The sequence below is a fragment of the Haliaeetus albicilla genome, chromosome 22 (genome assembly GCF_947461875.1).
Source record: "Haliaeetus albicilla chromosome 22, bHalAlb1.1, whole genome shotgun sequence".
Taxonomy (NCBI): domain Eukaryota; kingdom Metazoa; phylum Chordata; class Aves; order Accipitriformes; family Accipitridae; genus Haliaeetus; species Haliaeetus albicilla.
In genome coordinates this window covers 24,106,633-24,120,804 of record NC_091504.1, presented here as the reverse complement: position 1 = coordinate 24,120,804, position 14,172 = coordinate 24,106,633, and the positions used below count along the sequence as shown (strand labels likewise).

General features: G+C 51.1%; 2 protein-coding genes and 1 long non-coding RNA gene across 3 annotated transcripts in view; 1 reads left to right on the top strand and 2 right to left on the bottom strand.

Annotated features, from left to right (window-relative positions):
- LMF1 (lipase maturation factor 1) overlaps positions 1-566 on the bottom strand; it is a 204,607-nt gene extending 204,041 nt beyond the window's left edge. The window contains exon 1 of the mRNA XM_069810464.1: positions 359-566. Coding sequence (XP_069666565.1) covers positions 359-557 — 199 coding nt within the window. The 5' untranslated portion in view covers positions 558-566. The remainder of the gene's footprint in view (positions 1-358) is intronic.
- Positions 567-1,483: 917 nt separating this feature from the next.
- On the bottom strand, positions 1,484-6,365 carry LOC138690569 (uncharacterized). Its single transcript, XR_011329365.1, has 2 exons — positions 5,344-6,365; positions 1,484-3,239 (listed from the first exon to the last, which is right to left on the bottom strand). It is a non-coding gene; the product is annotated as an uncharacterized lncRNA (long non-coding RNA).
- Positions 6,366-7,881: 1,516 nt separating this feature from the next.
- On the top strand, positions 7,882-13,709 carry SOX8 (SRY-box transcription factor 8). Its single transcript, XM_069810462.1, has 3 exons — positions 7,882-8,926; positions 10,189-10,427; positions 11,365-13,709. Exons 1-3 carry the CDS (start codon positions 8,484-8,486, stop codon positions 12,099-12,101), a joined length of 1,419 nt encoding a protein of 472 aa, XP_069666563.1. The 5' UTR covers positions 7,882-8,483; the 3' UTR covers positions 12,102-13,709.
- The last annotated feature ends 463 nt before the right edge of the window (positions 13,710-14,172 follow it).

Here is a 14,172-nt window from a genome sequence, read left to right as displayed (position 1 = left end):
CCCCCGTCCCGCAAACCGAAATTCACCACGGATACGTAAGACAGTCACGGGCCTCCATCTCCCTCCACGGCGGGACCTCGAACCGCAGCACCAGCACGGACCCCACGGGAGGACGAGCACCCACCGGGGGGGCTCACCCCTTCCCCGTGGCAGGGCTCCCGCCTGCCCCACCTGAGGCTTTGCAGCGGGGAAAGGCCATGAGGGATGGGACGGGGCAACGCCGGGACTTCACGGGGTTCGGTGTGGCGACGAGCCCGGTCGCCCCACCGCAGCCCGGGGGCTCGGGCGGGCCCCCCCCCCGCTCCCCGGGCAGCGGAGAGAGAAAGAGGCGCGGGGCAGCCAGCGCCCGGAGACTCACAGTAAAGCAGGGCTATGGATCGCAGCAGCACGATGCGGGTCAGCCAGAAGGTGCCCGGCGACGGCGGCGACCCGACCCCGCTGCCCGCCGGCCCCGCCACAACCCGCTCCGGGGCCCCGCGGGTGCCGTCGCCCGCCGCCGCCCGCCTCTGCCTCAGCGCCGCGCTGGGCGCCGCCATGTCGGAGCCCGCAGCGAGCATGCGTGAGGCCAGCCCGGCCCGGCCCGCCCTCCCCTCCACCACTAACCACCCCCGCTGCGAGGCGGGCAGCCGCGGCCGGGCTGTGAGGGCTGAGGCGAGGCGGGCTGAGGCCGTGATGGCGGGGCTGTTGGGAGACTGTCCCGCGTCGGCCGTGTCTCTTACAGCCGCGGTTTCTGTGGAAAAATGGCGTCTGTACGCCTCAGCCCCAGGGAGCGACCTTTGGAAAAGGGCGAGAAAGTGCAAAGTTAAGGGAAAAAAAAGGAAAAAAACCCACCACAAAAACGGAAAGAAACAGGAGTTGGCTGCAAAACCTCTTCTCCCGCCCAAGGAGGCCTGGGCCCTCTGTGGAGCCATGTCCGCTGGCACAGGCAGGGTCTGGCCGCAGCCCCTTCACCTCACCCTGCCATCCCCGGGCTCCGTCCCTGAGGAATAATTTTTAAGTTAAATTCCTCAGGCTTTCTATATTTGGCACTTCTGAGACTGCCATGATTTCTACTTCATAGTACTCCATAGCCGCCAAGCACTTGACTCCGCGTTGAGTTCATAAACGCTGTTTTTTAGCAAAACCACGCTAATAAAGCGGCCTCGGCGGTCATCAGTGAGTTTAGGCGTGTGTCGTGCTGAATACCGCCGTGCTAAACCGTTCGATTGGTCTCTGAGAAAGTATCTGTTATCAGGTGTAACGTTATTCAATGCTTTTCAGACTGTAAAGCGGTCCCTTCTAAATGCCTCTTTTGTTTTTCCAGTTTCCCATCACCGCTGCTTGCATTGTTCTCCTTAGAAAAAAACCCTACATAATGGTGCATTGTATAGGGAAAGAAAAATAAGCTATTTGTTAAAGGCCTCTGGTATACTGCAGTTTCGCTCTCCCTTTGGATTAGCCACAAGGGTTGGCTAGATAAATTTAAAGAGATGTAAGCTAATGGTTTCCTTTGTGGGGTCTTTATGAAACTTTTACAGCAAATTCCACATTAAATGGAAATGTCTGTAAAACAAACTGGATAATTGAGGAAATTACTGAGGAAAAGAGGAGGGTTTAGGCTAAAGATTTAGCAAAAAAAAAAAAAGAAAAGGAATAATTGGAGCTGGGAAGGGAACGCTGCACTGGGTCGGTTTTCACTGCTGAAGATTGCTCTGAGATCTGCCAGATGCACAAGTTGGGACGGTAGCAGGAATGAACACCAAACTCAGCCGACCCAAGCTCGAGGGACATCATGTGTCAATAGCACCTTCCAACAATACGAGCTGCAAAGTTTTAAGTCTATTAAATGGCAGAAAAATGTTGTTACTCTACAGGACCGATCCAACTCTCATAAAAGGCAATGGAAGCCTTTCCTTCAGCTTTACTGGAAGATGGTTCAAGCTATAAAGGAAAACGTGCAATAAAACAGCAGATTAGAACATCAGATGACCTTCTCTCTGTTCTGAGTTCCTGCTGGTATGCAGCTTTGTGTGGATCATCATCTGCGTCGGGTTTTCTGCTCACTTACCTACCTACTGTCAGCTTTTATCTTCAGGTCGCAATTTTCCCTCGCGTTCCCTCTTTTCAAAGTAAGGTCTCAGAAAAGAAAACAATGTAAAAACCAAGAAAGTAACGCAAACAAGATATTTAAGAGTGAGGCTCTGAGCCTTAAAAGTCTCAAAGGGAAAGCGATTCATAAATGTCAGGCTGGCAGGCAGGCGCTGAGGCATCATTGATGCAGATCTTCATTCAACAAAATGCGCGCCGCCACGTCCCCCCGCCCGACCCTATTTTGCTGTGTTCCAAACAGCTGCAAAAGTGACAGAGAAACAAGCATTTACTGTCACAGCACCCAGCAGCTGTCCCCACCAGCACCTCAACCCTGCTGTCCCTGGCACCCTAAATTACTCTGTGTTCATTCAGGTCTAGTCTTTCGCCCCTCTGGCTGCCAGGAATTGGGTTTTAAATAAAACAGAGAAAGTGAATGTGTGCAGAAATAACTATTTTGTAAAGCAGCATTAACATTTGGGGACTCCTCTAAAGAAAACATACATTCAATTATGTATAATGCAGTTACACACAATCCTGCTGAGCGTTCAGCTGCGTTCGCTAAATGGGAGGTGGGGATCTCGCAAAGAATTTGGGAGCTTCTTCTACTAGTTAAGATTTTTCCAGCGGTAATATTTTTTCCATTAAAATCCCTGATCCTTCCCTATGGAAATCTGATCTTTAACTCCAGGGTTAGCAGGATTAAGGCTGAAAAGGATTTTCAGAGGAAGAATTACCTTTATTCCTCCTGTATTTGTACAGCATCTGAAATGAGGTGGTGCTGATTCAGAAGACGGATTCCTACGCGGTGCCATAAGACAAACAATTAATAATCACAGTAATCATAATTAATAGAATTGTGCTTCTCCATTATTTTGAAAAGATGCTGTCCAGCCTGTGCTGTGCAGGAGGAAAGAAGAGATCCTTTGCCAGTGTCTCACCTGGCCTTTAACATGTAACACATACCTGTGTGTTGTTGATCCCGCAAAAGCAAATTTTGTTTTGTTGCTGGTATCTTAGAATATTTGAACAGAATTCCACTGTTTTTGGTCTTTACGCATGCATGTTTTCTGAGACCGAAAGAGAAGGCCGTCCCTTTTGGGTTTGCAATTGTTTTCACCTCTGGGTCCTTGGCTGTCAGCATGACGGTGTGCAACTTCAGGCTGGGAACACTGCAAGATAAAAACACAGAACAAGCCACTAGTTAAGTTTTTCAACTGGGATATTAAAGAACTAATAATCATAAAAGCACTTGTTAGTAAAGGCTATTTTATTTTAGCAGAAATTCCACACCAGGCCCAATGTAACATGTAAAGATTTTCATGAAGCCCTCACTGCCTTTGACTCACGCTGAAGTCAAAGCCTTCTAAAAATAAATGGCCTTTTTCTCTGATATCAGTGGCCATAATGAAACCTAGAAAAGGGCTCAGGAATCCCATGCTCTGCTCTCTACTTGTGTTTCAAGCAGGAGAGAGGTCAGTGGAGTCCTGCCCAGTGCAGGTGTGCAGAGTTTCTTGTATCAACGCCAGGTAAATGTTCCTGGGTTGGAAAAGAGCTGCTGGGGGACGTGTTCCTCCATTGTTCACCCTGCAGCTGCCAAAGTATTCCTGTCCAGAAAAAGGAGGGATGCTGGAGCTAGGCACCCCATTAACACAGTAAAAAATAATAGTAAACTAATATTTAAGCCTCTCTCTTCCCCCCCTGTTCTCAGCAGACTGCAGCAGCTGTGCAAGGGGTGCAAGTTTGCATCCACTCATGGTGGTGGGAGCCTCGAATCCCCAGCTCTTCGCAATCCATGGAAACACCTCTAATGCCAGGCTTTGCATGAGGCTGTGCAATAAAAACTTGTTCTTGCTGTGGTGGGAGCACACAGTGACTTTCATGACAGCACACAGTAATGTTTCACTCCTGCTGTGCAGGTGAAAACAAGAATTTCAAGAGCACAGCTAAGTGCACAGTGGTGGGAGCTGTGGAAATGCCGAGGACTAAATACCCCAGGTGTTAATTAAAATTTGCAAAAAGGTTCTGTCTCCCTTACTCCTGAATTTTTCAGAGCAGCGAGGCTCATTTCGTGTGAACAGAGGACAAATTTTGGACCTAAACTGATCTGCAAGCAGCTGAGCCATGTACATTTAGCCTTAAAATTGCATGAGCAGGACAGGTTATGTGCTGGGGCCTTCACAAGCACAGTGTAGAATTGGACCCATCACTACAGTTCATCTTGAGAGCAAAGCTTTTCAGCTCTTCTACTGCTATTTCAATTGAAATTAGTTGAAAGTTACCACAGGTCTTTTTTTTCTTTCTTTTCAAATATCAGGAGCTTTCCTGAAAAGGACTGAACATTGTTTCACAGCAATCTCTGAGTTGCCACTGAACTGCTGTATCCTCTGGGCAGAGCATTAATCCTGCAGATGTCAGAGGCTTACTTTAACACCACGCATAGGTTACTCTTATCTGATCAGGGGTGGTTTTTTCTTCCCCTGTACAGCTCTTTCTATTTGCTCTTTGAAATTCCCATGTAAAAATCAGCTTGCAGTTCAAAGGTAGCCATTTTTTGAAAAATGATAACTTTACCACTCGATCAGATTAAGTGATAGAGCCCACCTTTGGGCCAGGCCTCCACCCAGCCAGGGAAGGAGTGCAGTACGTACCCGCGTTGCAGAGCATATCCCCTCGCATGCAGTGGTTCCCGCATGCTCTCATGCTCTGAAAACGCCTTCCCTGTCTTCTACGGAAGATGAAATTTCTCCTCCCTGACATTAGTGGGGCTCTGACTGCTCTGAAGCCAATGCAGACCTTGTATTTAGTGCCTGATCCCCAGCAACACTGGTGTGAGCTGGCCAGGAGCTTTATTGGAGACTGTGTCAGACTTTAAAGAAAATGAAGCAGTGTTACCAATATTGACAGGCAGCTGGTGGACCTCTGCTGTGCCCGCTCTCTGTCAGGAACAGCCAGCTCTGTTCCACAAACCCTCTCTAAACGTACCCCGCTTGGGTGCACTCTTTAAGGCTCCATTGGGCAACAGGAATCTCAGTTCCTCCCTCCCAGATCTACACCCTTTTCCTGGAAATCCCAGTGTCAGGGCCCACCCTGCAGAGGTCTGGGTCAAGACAGAGAAGCTTTAGGCTGGGTCTAGATGACGCATCATGCAGGATCACTGCAAGACCTGCCCTGCAGCTCCATCACTTGCCCATCCCTGTGCAAACATCACTGGTACTTTGTCATACAAAAATTTGAACGAGACCCTGTAAGACAAATGATGTCACTTGAACCCACTTCTTGTCCTAGCATAATCTTGTTCCATTTCATGGATGAGCGAACTTCTCAGGAAATGTGAGCTGCTGAAGTTTCCCAGCTGCTCCAGCTCCCTCCTCTCCCTGTGTCATCTCAGCTTCTTGCAGCCTTGCCCAGGTCGGATGGTCTGAAAGGCAAGGCAACGCTGCTCCCTCCACCAGCTCGGCTGAGAACTGACGCTCAGAGACATGAAATGGTTTGTGCAAGATCACAAAACCAGATGTGAAGCAGGACACGTACCCTGCTGTAGTTCCAGGCACTACCTCTTCTTCCACGTGCCCATCTCCAGAGTGAGAGGAAGCAACTACTAGAAGTTGTCCTCTTCCTTCTACCTGCTTTGGACAAAGAGGAATTCAAGTGTATGGGCTGAGAAATGCAATTCCCTGCCTCGGGCAGAGCTAGGGAGCTGTGAAAGGCAGCAGCATGCAAGGGGGGAGAAAAGCAATGTCTCCAATTCCTGCTGTCCTTGGGGGCTTCTTCTGCAGGAATTTGACTTGCAGTTGAAGACAGGGATCAGAAAATAGGGACTCTTGTTTTCATTCCTACCTCCGTGGGCTTGCCCCAAAGCTCCGAGTGTCCCACAAATCCCTTCTCAGCCTCAGTCACGCAATGAGGTTCACTCTTCAGAGGAAGGTGCTCCACAGGAGAGGCTGTCTTTGAAATGATACACTAAAAATAGTGATTATTGCTTTGACTCGGTCACCTCTAAAATGGATGAAATACAATTTATCTGACTCACAGTATTTTAATAAGGTAAACTTCTTAAAGAGCTATGAGAACCCAAAGAGACAGGCATTATAGAAATGTATGTTAAGCATATGTCACATGAGGAGGAAAAAAAAAAAGTTTTGCCAAGTGTCCAACAGCACTGCAAAGCCACTGGTCCAAAGCCCAGGGAAAACAGAAACTTGTCCACAACCTCGTTAAGCTTTGGATTGGGCCCTGGAAGAAAAGTTCAATTAATCCTCACTTGCAAGTTCAATACATATAGTATGCCTTGAGCCTTGAAGTCAGTATTTTTTAAAATGACACTTTGTAAAATTATATTTAAAAAAAACCCAAACCACCTTTGTCCAAAGGTAACTCACTTTGTGACTCTACAAACTAAAAGTTGAAATCTTGAGAAATTACTAATAAAGAAATGAGAGAATTTTTAAATAAAATAAAATCCCACTTTGGACTTTAACGGAATATATTCATTTTCACTCAGAAGGCGTACGGACATTCAGGCACATTTAAACGGTGTTACATTTAAATTCAAAGTGTACGCTTTATTTCAAGGTGATTATACACTGCAGTAATTAAACAAAATGCTCTCAGCCCCCCCCCCCCCGTTAGTTTTTAAACGCTGGAATGCTTGAAGTACTCACACAATTTCTATATTTTTCCTGTAAATCTTGTACTTGACCCTCTTTTTCCGGGGGTTTAGCGGGGCTGGGGGGAAGCAGCGGATAAAACTGGAATTTGGGGAGTTGCTTTTTTCCAGTCGCAATTAGAAGGCTGGATTCCGCAGATAATTAGAATCAAATGCTTCAAATAAATGCTGCAAAAACCAGGGCTCGCTTGGAGAGGGGCAGCCCTCCGGATCGAGCAGGCAGATGGTTTAAAAAAAAAAAAAGGGGGGATTTTGCTGAGGGGCCCGAGGCGCGCAGCCCCGCACGGGGGTCTCCCGCAGCCGGAGCCGACGGGGGAGATTTTGCAGGGAATCCCCCCCCCATCACCACCACCACCGCCCCCCCCAGACCCCCAGGCTCACCCCCGAGGTGCCTCTTTCTTCTCCGGACGGTGCAAAGCCGCCGGCCTCGGGCGGGACGCGGCCGGGGCAGCCCGGGGAGGGTCGCCGGTCCCCGGTGCCCGAGCCCGGTGGTGGGAAGGCTGCGGGGAGAGAGGAGAGGCGAGACGGGGCCAGGGGAGGTGGAGGGGCACGGAGGGGCTCGTTTCGGTTCTTTCCACCCATCCACCGCTTTCCTCCGTGATTTGCCCCGTCGGAGAGAGCGGGGAGCGCACGGCGGCCCCGGGGACACCGGGGCTCGGCTGCCGGAGGGCTGCACCGGCTGCGGGGGCAGCTCCGACCCCGCTTGCAACCGGTGTTTCTGCCGCGTACCGACCTCCCCAGAAGCTCCCCCCCTTGGAAAAGGGGTCCAGAAAGTAACCGGCTATCCCCCAGGGCACGAACCGCCCGGTGCGTCCCGCCGTACCGGAGCTCCGGGGAGGCGGCTGCTGGTCGCCCCATCCCGGAGCCGCTCCGCACCTCTTCACCGCGCCGGGGCTCGGAAAAGGTTCTCAGCAACCCACCGCCGAGCCCCTCAACCCCGGAGAGCGTCCCGCTGCTCCCCACTCTCCCCCACGATGTGTGTGTGGAGGGGTGCCCCCTCCGCACACCGGGGGTATAAAACACATCCCCGCCGTCGGGGGGGTCCCCCGTTAGTACCGTGGTGCGGCGAAGCCCCCCCCCCCGGACAATTTACAGCGGTAAAAATAAGGAGGGGAAGCCCACACATGCCGAGAGAGGGCCCCTTCGGCGGCCCGGCCGCCTCCAGCCGCCCGCCCCGGGCAGCGGCGGGTCCGGCCGGCGGAACGGCGGGAGTGCGGCGGGCGGGCGGACAGCGCGGCCGCCGTGAGGGAAGCGCCCCGCCCCTTATGTAAATGATCCTTCCCGCTCCGCCAATGGGAAGCGGCGGAGGAGGAGGAGCCGGTCGCCCTCCCCTTAAAGTAACTTGTTGCCAGGGGCCGAGTTTCGCACTGGACGTGGAGCGCGGCGGCGGGCAGGGCGCGGGGCGCGGAGCGCGGAGCGGCGCGGAGGGGAGCGGGGCGCCGGGACGGCAGCAGGACTGGCTTTGGTTGTGGTTTATTTTTTTGATTTTTTCCGGCTGATTTTTACGCGTTTGTGTCTTTTATTTTTGTTCTTCTAGATTTTTTTAATTTTTAAAATTTTTTCTATTTTATTTATTTTTTTTTTTCTATCTTTCTTGCTCTTCGAGCGCCCGCGGAGGGCTGCGCGGTCCCCGCCGCTCCAGCCCGGGCACATCCTCACCCTCGGGGCGGTTCTGCCCCTCGCTCCCTTCCCCCCCCCCTCCCTCCCTCCCCCCCTTTCCCCATCCCCATCCCTCCCGCGGCCACCAATGCTCAACATGACCGAGGAGCACGACAAAACGCTGGAGGCTCCCTGCAGCCCCGCGGGTACCACCAGCTCCATGTCCCACGTGGACTCGGATTCCGACTCGCCTCTCTCCCCCGCCGGTTCCGAGGGTCTGGGTTGCCCCCCCGCTCCCGCTCCTCGCCCTCCCGGTACCGCTCCGTTGGGAGCCAAGGTAGACGCGGCCGAGGTGGACGAACGTTTCCCCGCCTGCATCCGCGACGCCGTCTCGCAGGTGCTGAAGGGTTACGACTGGAGCCTGGTGCCCATGCCCGTCCGCGGCAACGGATCCCTCAAGGCCAAACCTCACGTCAAGCGGCCCATGAACGCCTTCATGGTGTGGGCGCAGGCCGCCCGCAGGAAACTGGCCGACCAGTACCCGCATCTGCACAACGCCGAGCTCAGCAAGACCCTGGGCAAACTTTGGCGGTGAGTCCCGCACCCCGCACGCCCCCCGAACACCCCCCACCTTTCCCCCGACCCGCTGGACCGGCGGGACCCCCCCCCGGGGATGCGACGGGGGCTTTGCCTCGGGGGGTGCGCGGCCGAAGTCCGTCTCCCACCGCTTGCTTAATTTCTCTTTATTAATACCACTGTATTTTTGGCCGGCCGTGCCCGCAGGGGGATTCTTAAAGCGTTTCTAACTGAAGTGCAGAAATCCCCCGCAGCCTGTGGGTTCGCTGCAGAGGACCGAAAAAGCCCCCCGTGCGGGGGCCGGGGCACCCACGGCCGCAGCGCTGCCCGTGGGTCCTGCCCCAGCGCTGTGTCACGGGGGGATCGTTCCCTGCTCCATCACCAAGATGTGCAGCCTGGGCCCTTCCCTCTCCCGTGTCCCTGTCCCCAGCAGACTGAGACTTTTTTTTTAATTGCTTCTCTTGCAATGGCTTTTTCTAAAAGTTTTTTTCCCCTGGCTTGCTTGCTTGCTTGTCGCTTAACAAGCTATAAAACCAAACAAGCCGATTTTTAGCAGTTATTTTAATCAGCTTCCTAATTTCCCTTCTTATCTGCGTGCTGGCATGCTCAGCGCTGCCCACCGATGCAAATATTTTTTTTTTCCTGGGCGGCATCTGAGTGCGCTCTGCTTTCCAAGGCTCTGTGACGAGCCATGTTTTACCGTGTGGTATATTTGGTCATGTCTGGTTGTACCAAACTTGCATCTTTCCTGCCTGTTTGGGCCAGCGATGCTCCCACTGCGGTTTGAGACTCTCCAGGAGTTTGCAAAGAGAGGTCTGGGTGGGGGAGAGTTTTGAAAGAAATAATCCCGTCGCTGTTGCCTTCGTGGTTTCTTTGTAAGCACCAAACAAAGCTGGAAATGGGCAGCGTTGTTTGTCGCGGTGAGGGGGTGGCATTTGTAGGACAAACATAGGAGTAATATTTGGCAAAGGCATTTAAAATGGGGCAGGGGGATTTTGTTTTGTCCGGTTGTAGGTATCCATAGCGGTCGGTGTCTTCTGAACCTCTATAGTTGGTATTTTAATACATTTTTGCAACATAGTTTAGCTCTTTTTTGCCACAGCAAATCGGTTTTGTGATTAACTTTCTGGTTGCTCAAATCGGTGTATGGGAAGTGGGGATGTGAGCCTGAAAATAGGCTGAAAACTTCTAAGGGAAAGATGTTAATTTTGGATTATTTTCTTTTTCCCCCTCCTCCTTCTTTAAAAAAAAAAAAATCAAAATCCATCCTAAATCAGTTTGTTAAGCGAAAATGAGAAACGTCCCTTTGTGGAAGAAGCTGAGCGGCTCAGGGTCCAGCACAAAAAGGATCACCCGGATTATAAATACCAGCCACGGAGGAGGAAAAGTGTAAAAGCCGGGCAGAGCGACTCCGACTCTGGAGCTGAGCTCAGCCACCACGCCGGCACGCAGATCTACAAAGCGGACAGCGGGCTGGGAGGCATGGCCGATTCCCACCACCATGGTGATCACACAGGTAAAGGACCCCCACGGGGGCAAAAAAAAAAAAAAAAATCTGCAGGTCCCAGGTGCGTTGGTTTGGGACATGAACCAGCTGGTGGGCACGGGCTCATCTGTCCCCCGGATGAATATCAGTGGGATTGGGGCCATCTAAAAGCAGGAGTCATTGCCCTGAGAGCTGGGGTTTTGCACCAGGTTGTGAATGTGGCCACTGTTTTCTGTAGTAAAAGCTTATAAAGCCGACTGTGCGATAGGAAATCCCCAAAGCGCAGGGATCCCCGTTTCCCAGCTGGCCCGGGAGCGGGCAGAATTAATTGCGAGCTAATAAGGGTTAATAAACCTTTGGCCACGCGAAGGGTGCCTGGGGGAGCGGGTCCTGGAGAGGCGGCTTCCCCCCTGAAGCTCCCCGCTTCTCAGCGGCGCTGCGAATTGGCACGGGGCGCGTGTTGACAGATTCCAGGAGGATTGCGAACGTCCTGCAGCTTTAGACGCGTCTGCGCTCTCGCCCAGCCTGGCTGGGGATCCCGGCTTCTCTGCCTCTGGGAGAGCCGGGCTGGCTTCAGGCTGCCCACGGGGAGGAGGCTGATGGGGTCCCTCCAAATCCACCCCCCTGGTTCTGCTTCCCAGGCGAGGGGGAGTTTGTGGAACCGGGGGTGTCCCGCCGTGTCCCAGAGCGATCCCGATGGGCACAGCGCGCTCCCCGGCCTCTCCTCCCCGCTGCGAACCATCACCCACGCGGGTGGCTTATCCTGGACAAGGACATCGTCCCTGGCATGGTCGCAGGGGGCCATCGGCCACCTCCAACAGGGGGCTGTAGATTTAAATCCCCCTTCCCCTCTTGCAATAAGAGGGGGGCGAAACACGCATTTTTATTTTTTTTTTTAATCGTTCTTGAAGGAGTCGGGTGTTTCGTGGCCTCTCTTGTTAAAGCCTTGCTGTCCCTTTGTCCCCAGGCCAGACCCACGGGCCGCCCACCCCACCCACCACCCCCAAAACCGACCTCCACCACGGGAGCAAGCAGGAGCTGAAGCACGAGGGCCGCCGCCTCGTGGAGAGCGGCCGCCAGAACATCGACTTCAGCAACGTGGACATCTCGGAGCTGAGCAGCGAGGTCATCAACAACATGGAGACCTTTGACGTGCACGAGTTCGACCAGTACCTGCCGCTCAACGGCCACGCCGCCATGCCGGCCGACCACGGCCCCAACGCCGCCGCCGGCTCCTACGGCGCGTCCTACTCCCACTCGGCCACGGGCACCGGCGGGACCAACCAGGTCTGGACTCACAAAAGCCCGGCCTCGGCGTCGCCGTCCTCCGCCGACTCGGGCCAGCAAAGGCCGCACATCAAAACGGAGCAGCTGAGCCCCAGCCACTACAGCGACCAGTCCCACGGCTCCCCCGCGCACTCCGACTACGGCTCCTACAGCGCCCAGGCTTGTGCCACCACCGCCTCCACCGCCACGGCCGCCGCCTCCTTCTCCAGCTCCCAGTGCGACTACACGGACCTCCAGAGCTCCAACTACTACAACCCTTACCCCGGCTACCCCTCCAGCATTTACCAGTATCCCTATTTCCACTCCTCCCGCCGTCCCTACGCGACGCCCATCCTCAACGGCTTGTCCATCCCGCCGGCCCACAGCCCCACCGCTAACTGGGACCAGCCGGTCTATACGACCCTGACGAGGCCTTAAAGGATGCGCGGAGCCCCCGAGGGCTTCCCCGACATATGCACTAATGAAGGAATGAAGACGAAGAGCGTGGAGTGCCGCGATAGTTTCCGAAGTGCCTCCTGAGCCACTGGGAACTCTGCTCGTTGCGACTGGATGTCCCCTTGCTTCAAAACTCTCCAAAAGGACAGAGCTCTATTTTTCTTTAATTAATCCAACTTAAAAAAGTAAAAAAAAAAATAATGAAAAAAGAAATAAAAAAAAAAATAAGAAAGGACCGGCGATTCCTTTTGAATAAATGAAGGACAAAACCATTCGACTCCTCTGTGAGGACTGAACTGAACTTGCTCGTCGTGGAAGTTGACAAGTGCAAAAGTGGAGCAGGGGGGTGGGAGGGAGGAGGGAGAAAAAAAAGCTGTTCGAGACTTTAAGGGTCTATTGCAATGTGAGGAACGGACCAACCTTGAGGGCAAGAACTCACTCGGACCAACACGGATGAAACCCGAAAACCCGGCTATTCCATGTAACAATCTCGTGGGAACAAACGAGTCTGGTGGGACCAACCAATTAAATGTCTGAAGTGTTTGTTTTTTTAGTCAAGAGTTCTTCTAAGCAAGGTTTGGCTGTAATTAACATTTTGTTTTGGTTTTTTGGAAGCTTAAAGTGTTTTTGTTTTTTGTTTCTTTTTTTTTTTAAAGCTGTTAAATATGTATTTATGTTCTGTATTATTTTGTCTTTTAATTAATGAAGTAATTTTGTGCAAAAAGTAGAATTTTAAAAGATTTTAAAGATGGGGTGGGGAGGGAGCATAAAAATAGTGGAGATGATACAATAAAATGGTGTTATGAGTCTATAGATTTTCGTTGGTTTTTGGGTTTTTTTCGTTTTGAACCGCTGCAGCAGTCGTGTTTGAGGGACTGAACGAATCTGCCCATCGCAGACCTGGTCACCAACAGGAAACTCAAACGGGAATGTAAAATACCAAGGGGGGGAGAAGTTACTAATTAAATTGGGAGGCTAAAACGATTGCAAAAAGGAGCAGGCGATTTTTCTGGCTACCTGCTTTCAGGCGTTAAAATTGGATTCAAGGCATTGCAGAGTCTTTGTACACTTTCAGAACCAGGACTACTTTAGAGGAGGATGTAATTTAATGAGAAATTTTCACCTTCTGCTTTAATTTTGGCTTCTAGGGACCAGATATCATCCATCAAGCTGTGAAACTAAAATCTTCTCCACTAAAAAATTTTTAGGTACTTAGTTTTAGACTAATATTTCATTGATATATTTCTACTTCTTCCATTGTATGCTGAGCATATAATAACCATCTATTTTATGGTAACTTGTGCCTTTAAAAACTTTGTAAATCTAAAAACACATTTCAGAGGTTATCATCTTTTTACCTTTTCTACGTTTCCTACTCTTTTTCTAAAAAATATTTTTTTGCATATTTCCTTTTGGGGACATGGGGGTGGGGGAAAATACAGAAAACTCATTTTTATGCAATCTATTTTTCTGTATAAAGTTTGAAAGACTTTGGCTGTTACTTATCTGTTCTCTTCACTAGCTTCTGACTAAGCAATGCTAACTTTTGTACAGATCAATTTGATAAAATTAAAAATTGCTTTTTATCAAGTACGTGTTATGTTTTCTTTCTGCTTGAGCCTATTTCTGTGCTGAAAAGAAACACGGAAAACAGCTTTGAAGGAGACAGGCTATTCAGAATAAACTGTTTTGACCAAGGTTTTCTGTTCTCCTACTACCTTGTTGTTTGTTGGGGTTTTTTTTTTGTTGTTATTTTTCCCATGCTCCCTTTCCCTGTACATGAAAAATCTCGTAGTAAGACACCATTTGTAATTTTTTTTTTTTTTTTTTTTACTTCGAGAAGTATATTTCCATGCCCATAATCCCAAGGATTTCATAGGATTTCATTGAGACTGCTCACATGAGTAAGGGTTTGCAAGGTCAGACTGCATGGTTTTAGACCAAGTTCGTTTTATTCTGTAAAGCACGTAGGAATTTTACAATAACAAATTCTGTTTTCTGGTTGGCGAGGCCTTGTAAATACCTCTTGATTATGATAGCAACAAAATTATAT